Raw genomic sequence first — 19,576 nt, 5'->3', positions numbered from 1 at the left:
ACTGCAAATAATAGTTTTCTTTCATGCCTGACATGCTTGCTATGTATAGCAGGTGATCCTAAAAAAATAGTATTTAAAAGATTTAAGGTGAAGTAAAAGCAGTAGAAAATAAATTGAAAATTACAGCTGCTTTTCATTCTAGAGAGAACTCTTAACTCTTACAGAGTGTTGTTCAAAAGGATGAGATGGGTTGTACTGCTCTTCCCAGATTCTTCACGGCTGTCTTCCTGTTGGTTTTGTGTTCTTCTAAAATACCTTCTGTGATCAGAGTTGATACAGAAAGCGTAAGAAGTCAGAAAGAACAGTCTATTTTATTTATTGAGGACTGGAGAGTTTGCTCACAAAATTTCTGTTCCTTTGGTCCCAGAGGTAGCCTTCATCCTCCGTGGATGTCTATATGTAAATATCCCAATTAAACTGACAGCCCAGTGTCACTCTTCAAGTCACGCTGCTTTGCTGTGGATAGTCTCTACGCAGTCCTGTCAGAGAAGTTGTGAACAGAAGGTTCTGTAACCACAGTCTTAAACGGTTTTATGGAAACCTTGTAATCAAAAAATCTTAACTATTAAGGACTCCTTGTGAAATATGTATTTTGTCCTTTAAGAAAGACTTTACAGGGCAGGGGCAAGTTGTGTTGTTGTCATTATTCCTTAAAAAAGAGGGAATTATTTCTGACATATTTTGCTCATGCTGTGCACTGGAGGAATTTTAAAACATAGGAATCAATAGATGAAATATAATGTCACTCATATTTTTTGTTACGTTTTTCTTTCAGTAAAACAGGTGTTAACAAGAAACAGAACTGATAAACAAAGATGAAACAATTTTCTGCTTAGTTTTATCTGTAACGTATCATGTTTTATTTGCAGTGTATCATTTATGTCTGTCCAGTTGTTGGTAGAGCCTTCCTGGAAATATTAACTGATCTGAAAACAAGCAGAAAGGAAAAAATGAAACAATAACAAGTCACTTAGGGCCTTCTTGCCTCTTTATTACTAATGAAGAGCTGTAATTTGAAGTATGGAACCAGTGTGTCCTATACCCTGTCTTCTTTTAACTTCAGTCGACTTCTGAATGGATCGAGGCAGACTGTTATTTTCAAAGCACAGCAGCTTTTGAAACAGGTTAAGCCAAAAAAAGGTAACAAGAAACTCCTGTTCAGGAAATAAATTTCCACACGTGGATTTAGTTCTTTGCAGGAACAGCTAATCAGAACAACCTTGAGGCTTTAATTATCCACTCCTCAGTGCTCATTAACCAGTTGTCCAGTGAGGGTGAGCAGTGCTATTGATACCAGTGATGCCCCCTGGCAGAGTTTTCCCATCTGCATGTTAAAACCAGCAATTTAGCATAGAAAGCTCATGGATTCCTTAGTGAGGAGCATCAGCCCCAGCTACTTGGACTAAGTGTAAAGTGTCTGCCAGAAGACAAATTATTTCAAGTCTCTTCCTAACATTTATGCCCAAGAAATGAGAGGCTTTCCTCTCAAGAGGGATTGTGTGGGAAAATCTGTGTCTTCACTAAAATAAGATCCTGCTGTGTGAGATACATGCTGCAATCTTTAATTGTTCTCACAGCAGCAAAAATTCCACATTCGTTTCAGCAAAGCATTTAGGTGGCTCCCAGCTACTCCTCTCTGAGGACCAAAACCTTCCATCATCCTTCCATTCATGATATGTTACTCCTATAAAATAGCAAGTGGTGTAAGACCACTGCCTCCTTGAGAGAGAGTCTGTATTTCTCACTTAGTGAACAAACAACTGGAACCAATTAACCAACTCTTGAACTCGGTGAAATTTAACTAACACAGCACCATCTGGCATTGACTATCACTTCTCTACAGAAACACTTCACTGTGGTGCTCGGTGTATTAAAAGTGCTTGCAAATGTAAGCATAATTAGGAAGGGCAGGACAGTGTATCTCACCTACTTCTAAATGAAACCACAGTAGAACAAACTTTTTCTCTTTAGATAGGAAATGGTTCTATCTCCCCCTCTGGATAGGTTTGTATTCTGTGCAACAGTAATTCATCTGTAAAATCAGGTCTTGTACAGGGACTTCAGAATGGCCACAGTTTTTAACATAGGTATTTTTACTCCAGTTGAAGCCTTAATCACATGGATGTGAGTCCAAAACATTTCTGTCTGTTAATTCACTTTAAATCACACTTACTAATAAACGCTTCTCTAAAGCAGTTTCAAGTACAGGAATTTCATACCAGGATTCTGTCACCCCTACATAGCGTTCCAGCACTATAAAACCTCACTGCTGAAGCTATGCAAATATCCCACTGAGCAGAGATTAAATCCAGCACATTAAACATGTTCCAACAATTACTCTCCATCCCTTTCCCCACTCACCATGTGTGTCCTGATGGGTTTACTGACACAGCTACACAGCAAGTTGTCTGCAGGGCTGCCATAGGTCTTGTTTTTCATGGATACGAATAATTTAAATCCTGAAAACCGAGTAGGGGTTTGGGGTTTTTTTTGTCTCTCTCGACTGAGCGTGATTTTACACGTGTAGACTGCATAGGCTATTTTAAGGTACTTCTTCGGGTCTGTCACATCCTTGCTTCTCCTGAACCACACCGCTCTTCTGACAAACCTACAGAGAAGCTACTTTTATTTCTCACAGCTCATTAAATTTACATAATAGCACATAAAATAAAGCACAGAGGCATCCCATTGCTTACCAGTTGACCCGAGAATCACTTTTTACCTCGTCTTTCCCCTTCCGGATCAGTGTTTGCTTACATTGCTCTGAGCCTCACCGCAGGACACTCGAGTTCCACTAACGGGGTCTTTTATGGGACTGGTACTGGGACCTTGCAATCAGACAACTCAGTAAAGTCTGGTTCTGCATTATGCCTCCCTGTTAGGCCACAGAAGGCCGTTCGAGGGACGGGCGAGGCTGGGCGCAGGGAAATGCCCATTGCAGAGCGCGCTCTGCCCCCGGCGCGGCGGGACCGCGGCGCAGCCGCTCACGGCCGGGCCCTCGCGCTTCCCGCCGTCTCCATGGCGCGCGGGGCCCCGGCCAATGGGAGGGCTCGGCGCGCGTCACGTGCGCCGCCGGGCGCGCGGCTGTCATGGCGTCCGCGGGGCCCGGCGGGAGCGGCGCTGCTGACGGGATGGAGCCGGGCAGCGGAGAAGGCGCTGAGCCCGCGGGCACCGGCAGCGAGAGCGGCTCCTCCGGCTCCTCCGGCTCCTCGCTGTCTGCGAGCTCCGAGTAAGGGCGGGGCCGCGGTGTCTTGCGGTGGATGCCGCGGTGCGGGGCTGGCTGTAGGAGCAGTGAACGGTGCGAGCTTTCTGACAGAGTCTCTCTGCAGAGCCCTGACGGTGACGCGGCGTGGGTTCAGTTGCGGGCAGTCCTTGCACTGAGTCCTGTATCCCAGCGGGACACGAGCTGGGAAGCAGAAGGGAAGGAGGGACTTGGCACATGCTTTAGCAAGAAAGGTGTAGTCTTTCTCTTTTAGTGTCCTGTCTTTTGGGAAATACTGCGTCAGAAGATAATTCTGTAATACTAATACGTCATTTTAAAGTTATAAATGCAATCTCCAGGGTTTTAACATATGTACATGTTATTTTAATTTGGGTGAAATTAAAACTTACTAAACTTTAAAAATTTACTTGGTTCTGTGCATTAAAACAGCTCTGCTTGACACTTAAAATGTGTGTTTCAGGGTCTAATCAATGACATTTCATTCGGCGTGTTCTTTTCATCATGCTGTGCAGTGGAGGACAAAAAATATTCAAATGGGAGAATTTAGAAGTGTGTTCAAGTGTACTTTAGTTTGTAGTAGCCCTGTAACTCTGGCTCAGGGACAAAGCTGTTGTATGTACATCTATCTTACTTTATTCCTATATTTGTAAGTCAGAAGACAACTGTAGCATTTCAGCCTGAAGCCATGTGTTTTTGTATTTTATGTGTTTGGGATTTTTCCTTTCCCAAGTCTTTCATCTAAAATGCCTCTTTAGTGGCATTCTTTATATACATTCACGGAATAAAGCTGTCTTCCACAGTTTCCAGCACAGAACACATGTCTAATACTCGTAATAATGTGTGTAATACTTTTAATAATTTATCTGCATTTATCCAGCAGAACTTGATCCTTTCTTTCTAATATATCTTTCTTCCATAAATGGAAAATTTCAATCAGCCCAGTTTTTCAGACATTTGTTCCAAAGTGGAAATACCTGTGTGGGATCAGTGAAACTACTCTTAGGGAAGTGCAGGCCTTCAAGTTTTTTAGCTCCCTTGACTGAAACTTCCAGTCCTAGAGGCAAGTTGAGGTTATTGTGTAAGCACTTGTTTCAACACAGGGGAAAAGAGATAAAAATGAGATTTTTCTTTCTTCTTTTTTTTTTTTCTTTCCTTTCTTGGTTTAAATCTATTGTGACACTACAGCATTAGGGGGAAAAAAGCCTCTCATCCTAGGTGCAGACTTCTTGTTTCAGGCTTTGCTTTTCCAGATATCTGTATGGATCTTTACTGGGAAAGTGACAGTTTCTTTACACTATAGTTCCTTCTTGACTTCTCTCTGGCATTGTTCTGTTTGGGTAACCAGAGTAAACACATGCCCACACCATTTTTTTTCCCCTTGGTCCATATTGGTCTAATAAAAACAGACAACAAAGCTGGAGAACATGAGTGTATAAACTGACATCCAGGCTGAAATTTTGACATCTACCCCAGAGAAGAAGCAGCTTTTCCAAAAATCACAGTCTCTTTTAAAGAGGGAATAAAAATGCTATCATACATCACAGGAGTTTCTGCTAATTCAAATGTTATTTCTTTGTAAATTTCTTGTGTTTCCTTTTTTGTTTGGGTTTTTTTAGGGGCGGGGGGGGAGTACTGGTGTTGGTTGGCTTGGGGGGGTTGTGGGGGTGGGGTTGTTTGATGTTTTGGTTTTGCCTGATTTTGCTCACGTATGCCAGAATGTAGTACGCCTTAAAAAATAAACCAAGGAAAAACTCTTGTCATGTTATTTCTTGCCTACCACCTTCTGAGAGATGTTGGATCAGATAATGTGTGGCCTTGACAGCCTTTAGGTTTTGTTAGCATTCTGATACTTCCTTGAGTAAGAACTCAAGATTCCCTGTAAGACTCGGCAGAAATCGCACACTTGGGTTTATCCCGGACCATCAGGTATAGCCAGATTATCACAAGTGGTGGTTCTTCTTTTAAACTATCTGTTTGGGCAAAAAAGCTAATAAATGGAGAGGAGGTAGGTGATGCTTTTTCTTGTCTGCACCATCCATAGACTTCTCTCAGTAGCTGGGCCTCCAGAAAGAGAGTAATGCCAGTGTTCTCTGTATTGTTAGTCCAGCCAGATCCTCTCATTGAGCCTTGAAGGTGCTCTGGTGCAGTGTCTTTTTATAATGTTCTCTGTTCAGCTATACTTTGAAGCTTTATCATTTATCTGTGTTTTCAATGTGATGCTCTATTTGAATTATTTAGTGCTAGCTTTAAACAAAATCATCGCTCTTTATTCAGTAAAATTACTTCTAGTGTAAAATGTATGAATGCGTGTTAACTTTAAACAATTATAGTAATTATGATTTAAATCTCCGTTCTCGTTTTTCCTTTTATGATTTTTATGAAACAGCAAGACCTTTGTCATCTATTCAGGAAGAATTAATTGGTCTTGTCTGTTCCTGAAAATCTTCCATACAGAACATCCCAGATAATTAAACCTCTGAGTACCCTTCTTACTTTGGCCATTATTGGTCCTCATCCATCTGGAGTAACATTCTAAACTTCACCTTGAGGTTCATTTGGTCTGTTGCCTCTCAGCAGGCATTTTTTGGTTGGTTTTTTTTTTCTCAGCCAAAAGAGTATGATTCCTTCAGTCTCCTTCCCTTTAAAATGTGTTTATAGGCTACTTAGTATTTGTCTCTTTGCTCTGGCTATGTTCCAGTTATTACATCTTTCTTAAAACTTATTACCCAAAACTGGACATAGGTGACACATCAGCGTTGCCAAATTAGGACAAAGAATTTTTTGCACTGTGCTGATGATGCTTCTGTTAACACATCCTGGAGCTGCTTTGCCTTTGCTTTGCAGCAGTGTCTTGCTCTTGCCTTTGGGTGATCCACTCCAGCTGCCAGATCTGTTTCTGTAGCAGTGGTGCCTCTTTACATTTTTAGTGTGTATTTCTGCCTGGAAGCTGGCATGTGCTATGTGGAACTTGGCGTTTAAAAACTGTTACCTAGATTTCATCTTAGATTATTTGGGGGTTTTTTTAATGTTAAATTTAAGTGATTTTTTAGATGTTAATCTTCTCTTTCCAAAGGGCTGGTAGTACAATCTGTCTTCCCATAGCATTGCAGAATATCCTGAGTTAGAAGGGGCCCACAAGGATAAACAAGTCCATCTCCAGGCTCTGCACAGGACCACCTCAAAAATCATGCCGTGATTATATTACAAATGCATAAGGGAAAAAATAATGGGAGAGAACAAATAGGATGTAATTTTTTCTCTTAAGGGAAAGTCCCATTGTACACATGAATGTAATTACTAATTAAAAGTTTCATGTGAAAGAAATGTTTGTTTTCTGAAAAGAGACTACTGCTTTTTGCAATGGATGTTTTCCTCTAAGGCATTTGAAGAAGCTATTTTAATATACGAGAGGGATGTTTTTCCTTGCCATATCCATCATTTATCTAAAACAAGTTCTAACCATCATGGCAGACTTAGAGCAGCTGAGCTTTCAATGTTCAGGAGGCAACTATATTTTTCCTTTTTTTTTATTTAACCTTTGCACTCTGTCCCCTCCCTACTTAAAATAATCAGATGTCACTTGCACAGTGATCTTCCTTATCAGAGCTCACTGATCATTCTTCTTTCTTTTCCAGTGACCTTGAGCCTGAATGGTTGGATAGTGTGCAGAAAAATGGGGAATTATTTTATTTAGAACTAAGTGAAAGCGAAGAAGAAATTCTGCTTCAGAACAGCTGTCCAGAAATGCCAGCAGTGAATCATGTCAGGTTTCGTGAAAATGAAGCTGAAATTATTCAAGAGGGATCACGAAAGGAAAGAAAGTATGAACTGAAGAAATGGACCAAAATGCTAAAAAAGAAGAGTCTTTTACCAAAGCGTTCTGGTAAGAAAGGCAGTGGAAGCTGCAATGTGCACCCCACTGGTCCTACTTCCATATTGAAACACCAGTCTGCTCAGAAAATGGGTGTCACTGTTCAGCAAAAGTACAAAGATGTGTCTGTTTATGTAAATCCCAGAAAACTCTACAGTGCTGGGGAAGAAGAGCAGCAGAGGCTGCTGGAGGCCTTAGTAGGGATTGTCCATCAGTCTTCATGGAGCAGCAGAAGAGTGGAAAAACAAGGCAGGAGGGATAAAGCCACCGGAGGAGTCAGTGAAGAGAAGCTTGTGGTACATGGCTTGGTGCCAGGTAGTTCTGCAATGAAAACAGGTCAAATCCTGATTGGTAAGTAACTGAAGGAATAGTTAACTTCTACACTCCTCCTTTAGCATGAAGATTTGTGGGTTTTTTGCTGTTAGAGGCAGCTGACTTGAATATTCCCGAGACATAAGCAATTACATCAGTTCTCGAGGGATTATTTTAAATCAGTGTCATTGCATCTGATGTTTTGTTGCCTAGTCAGTTTTACTGCATTACTGGTTTTAAGAATATGTGGCGTAATCTAGAAGGTGTTAATACAGTAAGGAGATGACCATTCCTTAGTGTTCAGAGATTGAGCAGCTTGGAGCAAGAAATACCCCCCCCCCACCTTTAATTTAGGATTTTAACTGAGGATTTGCTCAGTAGATAGGTGGGACTGGAGAAAACGTATAGTCTGCCAGATACCCTATTTAGATTTTGTTCTTTTCCACAGCATCCCCCTGAGATAAAAAGCTTTACTGTATATACGCTTTAAATTGATTTAGTGCCATAAAAATGAGGAAAAAAAATACCGAGTAAGATACGTTCATATGTTATAAACTTTCTGCACAGCCTTGCTTGGTTATTTTTCTGTTCAGCAAGCCTAACAGCAGCTTCCTCAGTAGTTTAGATTTTGGGAGGCTCCAAATCCATCGCAGGGCTGCAGTTTGGGGAGGCAGTGAGCCCATACAGCCTTTGTGTTGGTTTGGCTGCTTGGACACTTCCATGAGCTGATGAAACAACCTGGCAGGAAACTAACCCAGAAGAGAAATTGGCAGTCTAGTATTTTGCTGGTGTAGTAAGTTAAACTTGGGACACAGAAGGTCTGACAAGCACCCAAATGTGAATAATGGAGGGGAATGAACTGCCGTGAGGGGCAATGAGGGAGCAGAAATACTCCCACTCCCAACATTGAGGCCACCAAAAACTTGGCACTCACAGACATCAGCCTGAGAGATAGTAAATGTGAGACAACTAGGCCACATCTGTAAAGGGTGAAAGATTACATAATTATCCTTGAAGCTGGTTGCTCACAGAATGGGAGAGCAAAGATGTGATGTTGGTTAGGAGATCATTAAAAATCTTAATGCTATAGTAGCACAAATCCCGCAAAGTCAGCATGAGTGCTTTTGAAATTCCAGTGTTGTGTATGTAACAAGGCACATCGTGCTTTGACTGGCTGGTTGTTCCAGCACGTGTTTTTGGTAGAGATGCTAAAGAATACTCCAGAGGGAAAATTGGATAACTTTCAAATTTTACCAGCAAGAACTGATTAGTCAAGAAGTGGGGGATGTCGGCTGAGAGGGAGGAGAAAGCAAGTTTCAACTTGATCTGCTTAATGCTATTTAATCTCATTAGTGTACAAGTGGGTGTTTGTAACCTGTAAGTTAATTTTGGGACACAGATTTGTATATAAGAGTTTTGTGAGAGCAGGTGTGAAGTCAGAACAGCGTAGGCAAGTACCAGATCCAGGAGATCAAGCTGACCTAACCAGAGATAGAATTTCATCTGCTGCACTTAATGCTTCCCAGAGCTAGTGAGGACAAAAACTGTGGGGGTTTTTCGTTTGTTTCAAAGAGAAGAGCATTTAGCTTAATCTAAGAAGAGTCTTGCACTTTAATATGTCCTAGGCTATCATCAACCCTTGCCTTGTTTTTTTGCACATTGAAACTGAAATAGTTTTAAGCATACTGGGGTTTTTCAACTCTTAAATGGGAAAATGAGCTGCATTCAGTGGCAACAGTGGAAAATATATAATTTTCATGTAAAAATACTTTCAAATTATATATCTATAGTGAAGCTGAGTACTGTGGAATTTTTATGTGGTGTCTAGAAATAGGGATGCTTTGCATAAATTAGATGTTCAGATTTCAGTGTTGTCTGCATAAAGAATATACAGGAAAAAATTCCTGTTCTTGTCAAAAATCTGTCTGGTTTACTGGTTCTGTACAGCACATCACAGAATGGCATAGCTATGTTGTACACCCAAAGCCTGATTTAGAAGCAAATAGACAGCTCCTCAGATCTTCCGAAGAGCTGAAGTTGGAAACAAAGTTCAAGAGTAATAACAGTAGAACTTTGCCTTTCAGTCCTTCTTGATAAAAGTAGGTTTTTGGAGTCCTGTTGAGAATTGTGGAAACAGCCAGTAAAGGACATGTTTGTGGTCAGTCTAAAACTGAAGAATTAGCGTAAAAGTGAGCAGCTTCTTAAGCCATCACAAATGAGGAATACCTGATTGGCACAGCACAATGCCTGCTGGCTGGTCTGGTTATAACTTTGTTCATCTTCATTGACCTGTATGTGCATAAGCATTAACCTGTTTTTGTTTGGCTTTATAATATTTCAGTGGCCTTCAGTGGTCCAGATCAGCTTGGTAGTAGTCCTTTGTGAGGCAAATCCAAACTATATTTTCCTTTAAAAAGACATGCTTTAAAATGACATCTGGTTGTCTTCCTGGTAAGCAGTTTGCAGCACTCATTTTGACTCACAAAGTGGTTTATGCTTCAACATTTTTAGTAGAAATAACTTCTTTTCCCATCCTTAATAATCGCTTTCCTCAGGTGGCTTTTCTTATTTGTTTTGAAGTGTGTATCCCTTATAGCTTTGAACACTTAAAACATCTGTTTATTATTTGTGCAATGCACTTTAATTTTTTGTTTTTAAGATTGCATATGGAAGTCGTAAGTCTTGTTGCTGTACTTTATTAACCAAGTGGAATGCAGGCGCTGACCATATGAAAGTAAATACAGCAGTTTTGCAAGCTAAAAAACCCTGCTGCTTTGTAACTCTAGAAAGATGGCACTCTATCCATGTGTTGCTTATCAGTTCATCTATCTTTTCTTTTTATATTTAGCAGGTCAGCATCCATCTTAAATTTTCAAAACAGAAAAGCCCTCATTGATTTTTAAACTCATTGCCACTTTCATTTTGGTTAAGATTAAATACAGTTGCTTCTATCTCATGCTTTTTAAGTGTCTTTTGTATTTTCAGCAAAATATTTTCCTTGCTTAAGTTAATTTGCAACATTATACAAAGCTTGGTCTGCAGTGGAAAACTTTGAGCATATCTTCAAAGAGGAAAAGCTTCTCAAAATACTCACATTTAAATCCAGACAAATTAGGGTTGTGATAGGTAATGCCATTATAATTTGATTCTCACCCCCCTTCAAATTGAAACCTGTTGGATTCATGGCAGGGAAGAGTTCTTGTAAATGCTGATGAGCATCATCTTTACCATAGTAAAAATAAAAAATTAATTCCAATGACACTGTAAATAGAGCAAAGCTTTTCTCACTGGCAGAGAGTACTGTTGTTACCCTCTTTGAAAGTATCTTATAGCTCTCATCACCAAATAGCTCAGCATGAATCTTCTCACTTTATCAGTATGTACAATTGTCAAAAAATTGTGAAATCTCCTGCCTGACAAGAATTAATTGTGGAGGAAGGTAAAGATGGGTTATAATAATCCAGTTTTGAACATGTATGCACAAGCTACAGGCTGCTGGTGCAAGCTTCCCTTGAAAGGTCCATATCCTTAGAGTCCTATCAGAAATAAAAGCCCTTGAAAGGACCAAAATCCTGTGAGAGTTTGAGATTTTTATGTGGAATTACTGTAGATGGTGTATTTGTTGGAAAGACTCTCCCAAGTAGAGATGTTGGGCTCACAAGATGGAAACAGAGCTTGTGTAAGCTTTGCTTTGTGCTCACTGGGATGTTGGGGATGTTGCTTTTGTTCTCTTAATCTCCTCTTGAAGCACAGCAGCATTGGTTTGGATGAAAGCAGCCTGGTAACGTATAAAACAAGTAATTGATCTTTTCTTCAGTAGGAATGTGTTCCACAGTTTGCCTTTTTTGGAAAGACATATGGGAACTTTTGTAAGTGCTCCCACCAAGTCATTACCAAGAATGGAGGAAACTAAATATCAGGACTCCATGACAAAAGTGTGTTTTATCTCCATCCTCTCCCATGTGAACAACTTGATTCTCATGGTTTCAGAAAAAAAATGTTCACTTCCCTTCACAGTATGGAAGTGGTGTTCACTTCCAGTCAGTGTCCCTGGGCTTAATGCAATGGAGATCTGCTTTTAGAAATGGTGCATGCAGGTTTATCTCTAGGGAAGGGATGGTTAACAGCAGTCATAGTCTTGTGACTCAAGTGGCGAAGAGATAGGCAATTCTGAAATAAACATTCTAGGGATGGCAGCAATGCCAAAGACTTTCCTAAACTTTGTCCTTAAAGAGGCAGGAATAATTCCATCAGCTGTGTGCAGACTGGCTGTTTGAGATCAACACACACTGGTCTTAGCTGCTGCTGACTGGATGGGAGAAGTCTCTTCTGATGAGAAGATTGATAGAACAAATAAAATAGGAAAAAATTCCTGCCTCGCCTCTTTTTGTTTCATCACTCAAGTACAATTCAGTCCTGCTTAACATTGTGCAGAGAACATGTATAGATGTCTTGCAGTTTCTTTGTGAACTGAGAATCTTTCCACAGTAAGTAATAGAATTCAAAAGCTTGATCATTCATTTTAATGGGATCAGAGTAAAGCTTACTTCATTCCTTAAAGAGAATCCTAGACTCATAGTACAGTTTGGATTGGAAGAAATGTTTAAGATCATCTAGTCCTAACCTCACACTAGATCCATCCAACCTGGCCTTGAACACTTCCAGGGATGGGCAGCCACAGCGTCTCTGGGCAGCCTGTGCCAGGGCCTCACCACCATCAGAGTGGAGAATTTCTTCCTAATACATAATCTAAACTACTTTCTTTCAGAAGGACATGTATTTTTTCTAAAGATAAATTTGTTGGCTTAAGGAATTATATCCTGGAGCTGCCTGAAGAAAATTCATTTCCTCTATTGTAGTGGCTCGCTGCGTCTCTAAAAGTGGAACTGAGTGATACTTTGTTCTGATGTTTCTCCCTATATCTGTAATTCAGTGATGTTTTAGTCTGGGATGGTTTGACTTACTCTGCAGACAATCGAGTTAGACCAACTTAAACAATTGCAAAGGCTATTTACACTTTGATTTCATTTAACCTGAATTGTTTAAGCATTAGGTAAGTGAAATTAGATTAAACTTCATACAACTGCATTGATTTTTTGACATAATTCATGTGTGTAGACGTAAATCAGTCTGTCTTTCTGTAAGTCTTTTACTCTGCTAAAGTGCAAGAAACAATTCTCAAATAAATGTAGATGTCAAGCTCTTACAAAGTAAGACTTGCATGTACAAACTCTTTCACAGCAGTTAATTATTACACTGAGTAAATCTTGTGGTCATGTCCTGCTTTAAAAATACTCAGGGTTTGTAATTCTACATATCTTATTCTTTGCCCAGTGATGTCATTTATTCTCTTACTCTATTCTTTGACTGCTGTTGTGTGTGGCAAAAAGAAAAGAAGGAAAAAATGCAAGCACCCACCCTCACTGCCTCTACTCCCAATTCCGAAAAATCCATCCTAATCAGTAGAGATTTTCTCTGTTGTGGATCAAGTTGCTCTCTTTGATAGTGATGCAGCATTTTCTGGCAGAAGGCAGGCAGCCTTACAGGACTGCTTGGCCTGTGTGCTCTGGAATGCTGTTCCATGTATGGTCCATGATTACATTTTTACCAATTGGATGGAATAAATATTTACTGCTGCAATGAAAGTTTTACATGTGTAGATTAGGCATTGAATAAATAAAACACTTGGAGTATGTAGCATGTAAATACTGATGGCTCTTCTCCTTTTAAAGTGCCTTTGTCTATTCCACCCTGGGAGATGTGGTTCCAAAACATTCCCTCAAGTGCTAAGGTGTGGATGTCTGCACAAAGTGTGTGCAGCTCCTCTGACTGGCTTTACAACAGAATTCCTAAGGATCCAGTCAAACAAACAGAACACAAACAACTTTTGTTTAAATAGATGAGTTTAAGATGAGTACAAGAGCAATTTATGCTTTCTCTTGTAGTTGTGGACAATGATCTTTAATACAGTGTTCTTAACAAAGAACATAGTAATCCTGTTTATAATTCTTGTTATATTAGAGTAGCCTGAGTGCTCTGCTTTTCATTACTAATTTTCATGTCCTGGGGCTCTGGCATGGGCTTACTGAGTTCCTCTTAAATGCTGTCTAACTTCCAGCTTTTCTGTTTTTGAATTACTGTTGTGTTGAAGATTTGGCAGGCTAAAACTTAACTGTGCAAGAAACACAGAGGTTAGGGAGAGAGCCATTTCTTGAAAGAGAAAAAAATTAAATATTTTTATGTGTAGAATAAAATGTAACCTTTTCTTGGTTTTGCATTCAGGAGGAGTAGGAATTAATTTTCCTTCAGTGTAAAAGAAGAGTGAGCAGTTGGTTATTGCCTGATGTATTAAAGAGGAATATTGCTTGCGTTTTGGGGGTACTCAGTATTTCCTTTCTGATGGTTAATTAAGAAGAATGTTCTTTCTCTTGTTGGCCTTAATGGTGTGTTGCACTGATTTTGAGGAATCTACTTTGTGCCTGGGAAGAATTCCAGTTGCAGTTGAAGGTATTTAACAACAAGGTAGAACATAGGAATAATGGTAACTGTCAGTTTCTTCTAAACTTGAACGTTCCGTGACCTTTGATAGATTCTCAGGGAATGGAGAGACCTTAGAGACTCAGGCTGTGCTTTTCCATAGTCTGCATGTCATTATCACTGTGTGAGTTTGAGCTGAGCAAGTCTTCTCCTGGAAAATTGAAATACCTACTGAACCTCACAGTGGGTCAGCGCTTTATTTCTGCAGTTGATCACATCTTTGTTGCCAAGTCGAGGCTTAAAATACAACTATGCTAAACATGCACATTTGCTGCAACTCCATATCCTTTTTCTAATCCCTTTCCACTGCCTGAGTGATGAAGGCCATGTTAATAATCTTGGAGAGGATGTAGAGGTACTTTTTAGGGGAGTCTTTGTGCAGCTCGAGAAATTGAAGCTTGGTTTTCAATTTGCTCTTTCAGAGGAGCTCTTGGTGTTTTTAGTTGATGCATAAGAAGGACCTTGGAATCGAGTCCCTTTCAGTGTTCAGTAAGAAGCTAATTTCTTTATTTCCCTTCCTACAGAGAGAAGATACAAGCTAGAAACTAATCAAGCTTTTCACCTGACAAAAAGCAGAGACAGTTGAAAATGACATCAAAGAAAAATCAAGTAGAAAATAAGGCCTGTTTCGTTACTCTGAAGTTGAATATTTGCCTCTGAAAAGGAACCAATGAATCAAGTCCTGGCGCCACTGGCAGTCGCTTCTTACAGTTCTTGTCATAAATTTATATTGCCTCATCTTAGGTATTTTGCTCTAGGTACCCTTATTGGAAAGTTTTTTAGAAATTCTCTGGTTAGGGTCTGCAGAACCTTCTGATTTCCGCTCTGATTTCTCACCTAGGCTTTGCTTACCTTGTCTTTAACCAAGAGGTTCTTCACTTCCCACGGTTGCTACAGTATCACGTCTGTGTATATGATCTCATTTGATTTCTTGAGCACAGGTGAATAGGACTGTAAGGAGTACTCTGGATGGGATCACTCACCTACATTTCAAGGAAAGAACAAAAATGGTCAAAAAACCTTTTATTTTTACTTTCCAATTTCTATTCCTTTTGACAGGTCTGTGTAGTTTTATCTCTTGATGCTATTTTATGTTTTATAGCTTCACAAGTTGGTTTTCTTTTCCACAGGTCTCATATCCCTCTTGCACACTCCATGCTTAAACATGCATCTTTTTGAGGGGGATGAGGCATAGGTTACCAATTAGTTAGCACTGGGATACTTCTTGAGAATATTTTCCTTCACTTCATATAGAAATCCCAGTCTGATTTTTCTAGTTTAAACTGGAATGTGGATTTCAAGTTTGTAAGCTCTAATTTGGTTCTGTTTTCTTTTGTAAGTGGTGCCTTTAATTTTTCAAACCTTTTCCACTTGTAGTTAATGACTTTTTCTTTGGGACCGTAAGGGGTATTTTTTCCCCATTTCCAGTGATTGTAAGGGTGTCAGATGTACAGAGCACAAGATGCCATTGGGCAGGAAAAACTGGCAGATAAAAATATGGAGAGGAGGAGCCACAGCAGGGGCAAGGAATGGAAAAGAAAGGACTGAGTTGTGAAATCTGTTGTGTTTTCTGGTCAAGTAACAAGAGTGATAGAAGCCTGGATGGAGGGGAGAGGCTTAGAGAGTTATTGTACAGCAGAGCCACCAAGATGATCAGAGGGATGGAGCACATCTCTCATGAGGAAAGGCTGAGAGAATTGGGGTTTTTCAGCCTGGAGAAGAGAAGCTTTGTGGTGACCTAACTGTGGCCTTTGAGTGCCTGAAGGGAGCTTACAGGAAAGATGGGGAGACACTTTTTACAAGGACATATATTGACATGATAAGGGGGAAAGTCTTTAAACTGACAGTAGATTTAGAGTGGATGTGAGAAAGAAATTTTTGACTGTGAGGATGGTGGGACACTGGAAAGGATTGCCCAGAGAAGCTGTGGATGCCCCGTCCTTGGAAGTGCTCAAGGCCAGGTTGGATGGGATTTGGAGCAACTTGGTCTAGTGGAAGGTGTCTCTGCCCATGGCAGGGGGTGGAACTAGATGATCTTCAGGGTTCCTTCCAACCCAAACCATTCTGTATTTCTATGATTTTTGTCAAATGATATGAGTGTGGCCGTAAGGCCTTAAGAGCACTGAGGTAACAGACGAAATGTGGTAAATGTTGCATGTAGCAAATGTCTGTTTAAATGTAACAAATAGACATTTATGACAGCTTGAGAGGCATACTAATTTTTAAAACTAAGACTCTTTTTCTCTCTGTATTGTGGTGCAATAGCAACTGCCTTTCTCATTCCTTGTCTGTTCCACCTCCAGGAGATGTTCTTGTTGCCATAAATGATGTCGATGTGAATTCTGAAAACATCGAGAGGGTTTTGTCTTGCATTCCAGGTCCTATGCAGGTACAGTAGTTGAACATTTATTCCAAAAATCCTCTGTAAAAGTGAATACTGCTTCTAGCCTTTTTTTCCTGAGGAAACAAAATTTAGGTGGCCTTTTTCTTAAAACTTCCTCTGTTACCTTTTGAATGCATTGCTTGACTTCAGTCAGAGTAGAAATTTCAGAGTTTAATTCTGGTAAGTTACATGAAAATAGGTAGGTGCTGATATCTAGCTTAAAAATAAACATGTCAGCAAAACAGTAATGGATTTTGTTCTGCCAATTACTGCATTTAAAATGGTAATAATTGCTCTGAAAATACTTAAATAGAATAATTATGTCTTCATCATTATCAACAAGACTCACAAACCACAAGAGAGTAAAAAGAAGCCTGAATTAACAAGTAGTGTTATTAAAAATATTTAAGAGCATTTAAATGGTGAAATGGGTACTGCTTTAATATTTAAATAGAATAATTAATTACTGGGGTTCTAAGAGATGTTAGATTGAAGACTTTTAAGATCTTTCAAAACTCAACAGTGGTGAAATTGATAGAAGTCAGTAATAAAAACTGATAACCAAAAGAAACAATTCCAGAAAACCTGACCTGATGAATAATACTTCTTTCCCCAAAACCTACTGCAAATACCTTTTGTTCTAGCTGAATAGTAATTTTGTAGCTGTAATGAGGAATTAAATAAGTAATGAAGAATTAGATAGCTATTTCAGAACTAAACCAGGAGAGTGCTACTTACCTAGGATGTTAGTAGCATAAAATTTAATATTTTGAATTATGCTGCTTAAATCCACTTCCTCATGGACGGGAAGACAAGGTAAAAGTTGACACTTAGAGGTATGAGCAGGAGCAGGTTAAAAATTAAAGTGTCTCTTGGTAGTTTTTCTTCAGGTAGAATATATAAGGTGATGATAATAACTGAACCCTTTTACAGTCCAGAGATTTTAAAAAGTGGAAATTTACTGTTTTCTTTAACACAAAAGCTCTGTTTGCAACTTACATAGTGCAAGTTCCTGTGGAAATATATCTGCAGCTGCAGTGAGATTGAGTACTGGGATGTCAGTTCAGGAAGCTTTCCAAGATATTTGACAGTCTGAAGTTTGCCTGAGCTACTGGAGTTGTGGTCAGGTACTGGCAGAGCTCCATGGGAGAAAAACCTTCTCTTGTCCATCTTTGACCAAATAGGGAGTTGCTGTAACTGTTATTAAACACAGAATGATTAAAAAAGCAGAGATGATCTAGTTTGTGTAATTGTATCCTTGCTAGATTAGAGGTATTGCTTGTTGCTAAAAGGCAGTGCAGCCCTTTAGAGAGCAGTTCCTTGTGATGCTGTGTTAATGCTTGCACTGTCAGTAAATCTGTCAAGCGGGCAGCGATTACTTGAAATGTGTAACAGTTTGTCATGGTGGCTTTCCAAATCCTTTCATAAAAGTGCAATTATTCCTTTTCTACTGTGCAGTTTGAGTCAAGCTAGACGAGTGATGGCTGGAATAGACCAGTGGAGATTTAAATACAGAGTTCTGGGGTTTTTTGCAATGCAGTACGCTGCAATCATGCTGCTGAGGGAATAGAGGGTTGTTGTGTCTGACATTTTGTAGTACAAGCAAAATTGTTACTGTGTTCTCATTCACCTTACCTTGCAAAATATCAAAAAAGATGCCATGTAAAAAGCCTTTTTACTTACATATGAGTTCTTTCCATAAGTGAAGTCCCTACTCTTCTGGGTTCATGTTAAAAATTGCTGAAATTAATTTCAAAAACTTAACTACCTAGATTTTCTCAGTTGCACCATGTGACATAACATCTCATTACTGTATTTCCAGAATTTTGTTTTTCTTACCTCAGTTTAGGCAACTAGATCTAGGCTTGTAAGGGCTAGTTTAGTGCATTTGCTGAGCAATACAAATCCAATGCTACATTAGTCCTTTTCTTTACATTTCTGTAATCAAAATAGTTGCTGTTTCCTAGAACCACAAGACAGACTAGGAAGGGCAAGATACGCTAAAAGAATATACTCTTTTTTGCTCTGATGCTCAGAAGTTGCAGAACCATTTTACACAAAACTTTCTAAAAATATTCAGCCTGAGGCAGACATTTAGAATCAGAAATTTCAGCCTGAAATTTTGAGTTACGGTTGTGCAGACCATAAGCACATGGCAAACAGATACTGAAAACAGGAAGCAACAGGCAGTCTTTAAAAGGCAGACAATGCCCCCAGCTCTGTCTGCAATAAAATCCATATTCCAAGCCATGCAGCTTTCTTGCAGATGAAATCATGCCTTTCTGGGGCATGTAGTCTAACAGCTACATTTTCTCTTTTGACACTGAGAAATGTTTAAGAGTATCAAGAAACAAATAAAATACAGAGTGACCGTCCAATCATTACTTTCCAGCTTCCAGCAGTTAATAGTAAAGGACTTGTAAAATCAGTTAAGGGTTTCTATGTTCTCCTTTGTTTCTTAAAATTCTTTTGACCTCCACAGCATCCTGGAGCAGTGATTTATGTAATTGATTTGTATTATGTTAATTATCATTGGTTTTCAAATTGCCATCTAATCAAGTGCATGTCATACCCCCATGTTCCTGTGTTATGAGAAAAAGTTAACTGTCCATGTCTTATCCTTCCATGGCTGTGGAGAGCTCTGTCATGTTCCACTTCTGTTACGTTTCCTAAGCAGAAAATTATGATCCATGTCCCTCAGGGTTTGCTGTTCCTGACACCTTCTTGCCATTTGATTCAATTCTTTTGGAGAACTGTTCTAAGTATTGAGAATGCGTGCATGATACGTAGAATGGAATACTAATGCTTTTCCCATTCTTCTTGTCATTTTCTTTGGTGTTTTCTGTTGTGCATTGAACTGTTTTTCTTCAGGAGAAATGAAATCAGAGCTGTGGAAGGTTTCGCAGTCAGTACTTATAAAAGGGGACTTCAGTAGTCATATTTAATCAGATCCGGTGCATATTTAATCAGATCAGCTCAGGATGAAGATTCATCTCTTCTCCACAAAAAACAAACAAACAAACCAACCCAGTTTTTTAGGATATGTAGAAATGCAGTCTCTTGGTCCTTTTCTATTACAGTTGTGTGGGAGGCAGCATGGACGACTCCAGGTTGAAAGAGAATTGAAGTGCTGGTCAGTCCAGTTTGTTCTGAGCTCTTCCCTGGAGGATCGTATGGTTGTGTCTCTAAGACAGGACAGAGTTTGTTTTTTTAAGAAGTGGAGAGACTAAAAGATAGACTGCAGCAGGAA

At 39.5% G+C, this 19,576-nt stretch overlaps 1 protein-coding gene and 1 long non-coding RNA gene across 4 annotated transcripts in view; one reads left to right on the top strand and one right to left on the bottom strand.

The window, feature by feature from the left end:
* Nucleotides 1-300: 300 nt before the first annotated feature.
* On the bottom strand, nucleotides 301-3,006 carry LOC121674311. Its single transcript, XR_006019540.1, has 3 exons — nucleotides 2,697-3,006; nucleotides 2,362-2,608; nucleotides 301-926 (listed from the first exon to the last, which is right to left on the bottom strand). It is a non-coding gene; the product is annotated as an uncharacterized LOC121674311 (long non-coding RNA).
* Nucleotides 3,007-3,078: 72 nt separating this feature from the next.
* Nucleotides 3,079-19,576, top strand: part of INTU (inturned planar cell polarity protein) — a 35,029-nt gene continuing 18,531 nt past the window's right edge. For all 3 annotated transcript variants that reach the window (XM_042048556.1, XM_042048555.1, XM_042048557.1), the window contains exons 1-3: nucleotides 3,079-3,229; nucleotides 6,859-7,445; nucleotides 16,247-16,332. In XM_042048556.1, coding sequence (XP_041904490.1) covers nucleotides 3,090-3,229; nucleotides 6,859-7,445; nucleotides 16,247-16,332 — 813 coding nt within the window. In that variant the 5' untranslated portion in view covers nucleotides 3,079-3,089. The remainder of the gene's footprint in view (nucleotides 3,230-6,858; nucleotides 7,446-16,246; nucleotides 16,333-19,576) is intronic.

Source organism: Corvus kubaryi, unplaced genomic scaffold (genome assembly GCF_017639235.1).
Source record: "Corvus kubaryi isolate FWS band 111438036 unplaced genomic scaffold, C.kubaryi_AGA036_p1.0 67, whole genome shotgun sequence".
Taxonomy (NCBI): domain Eukaryota; kingdom Metazoa; phylum Chordata; class Aves; order Passeriformes; family Corvidae; genus Corvus; species Corvus kubaryi.
This window is presented reverse-complemented; position numbering and strand designations above follow the sequence as displayed.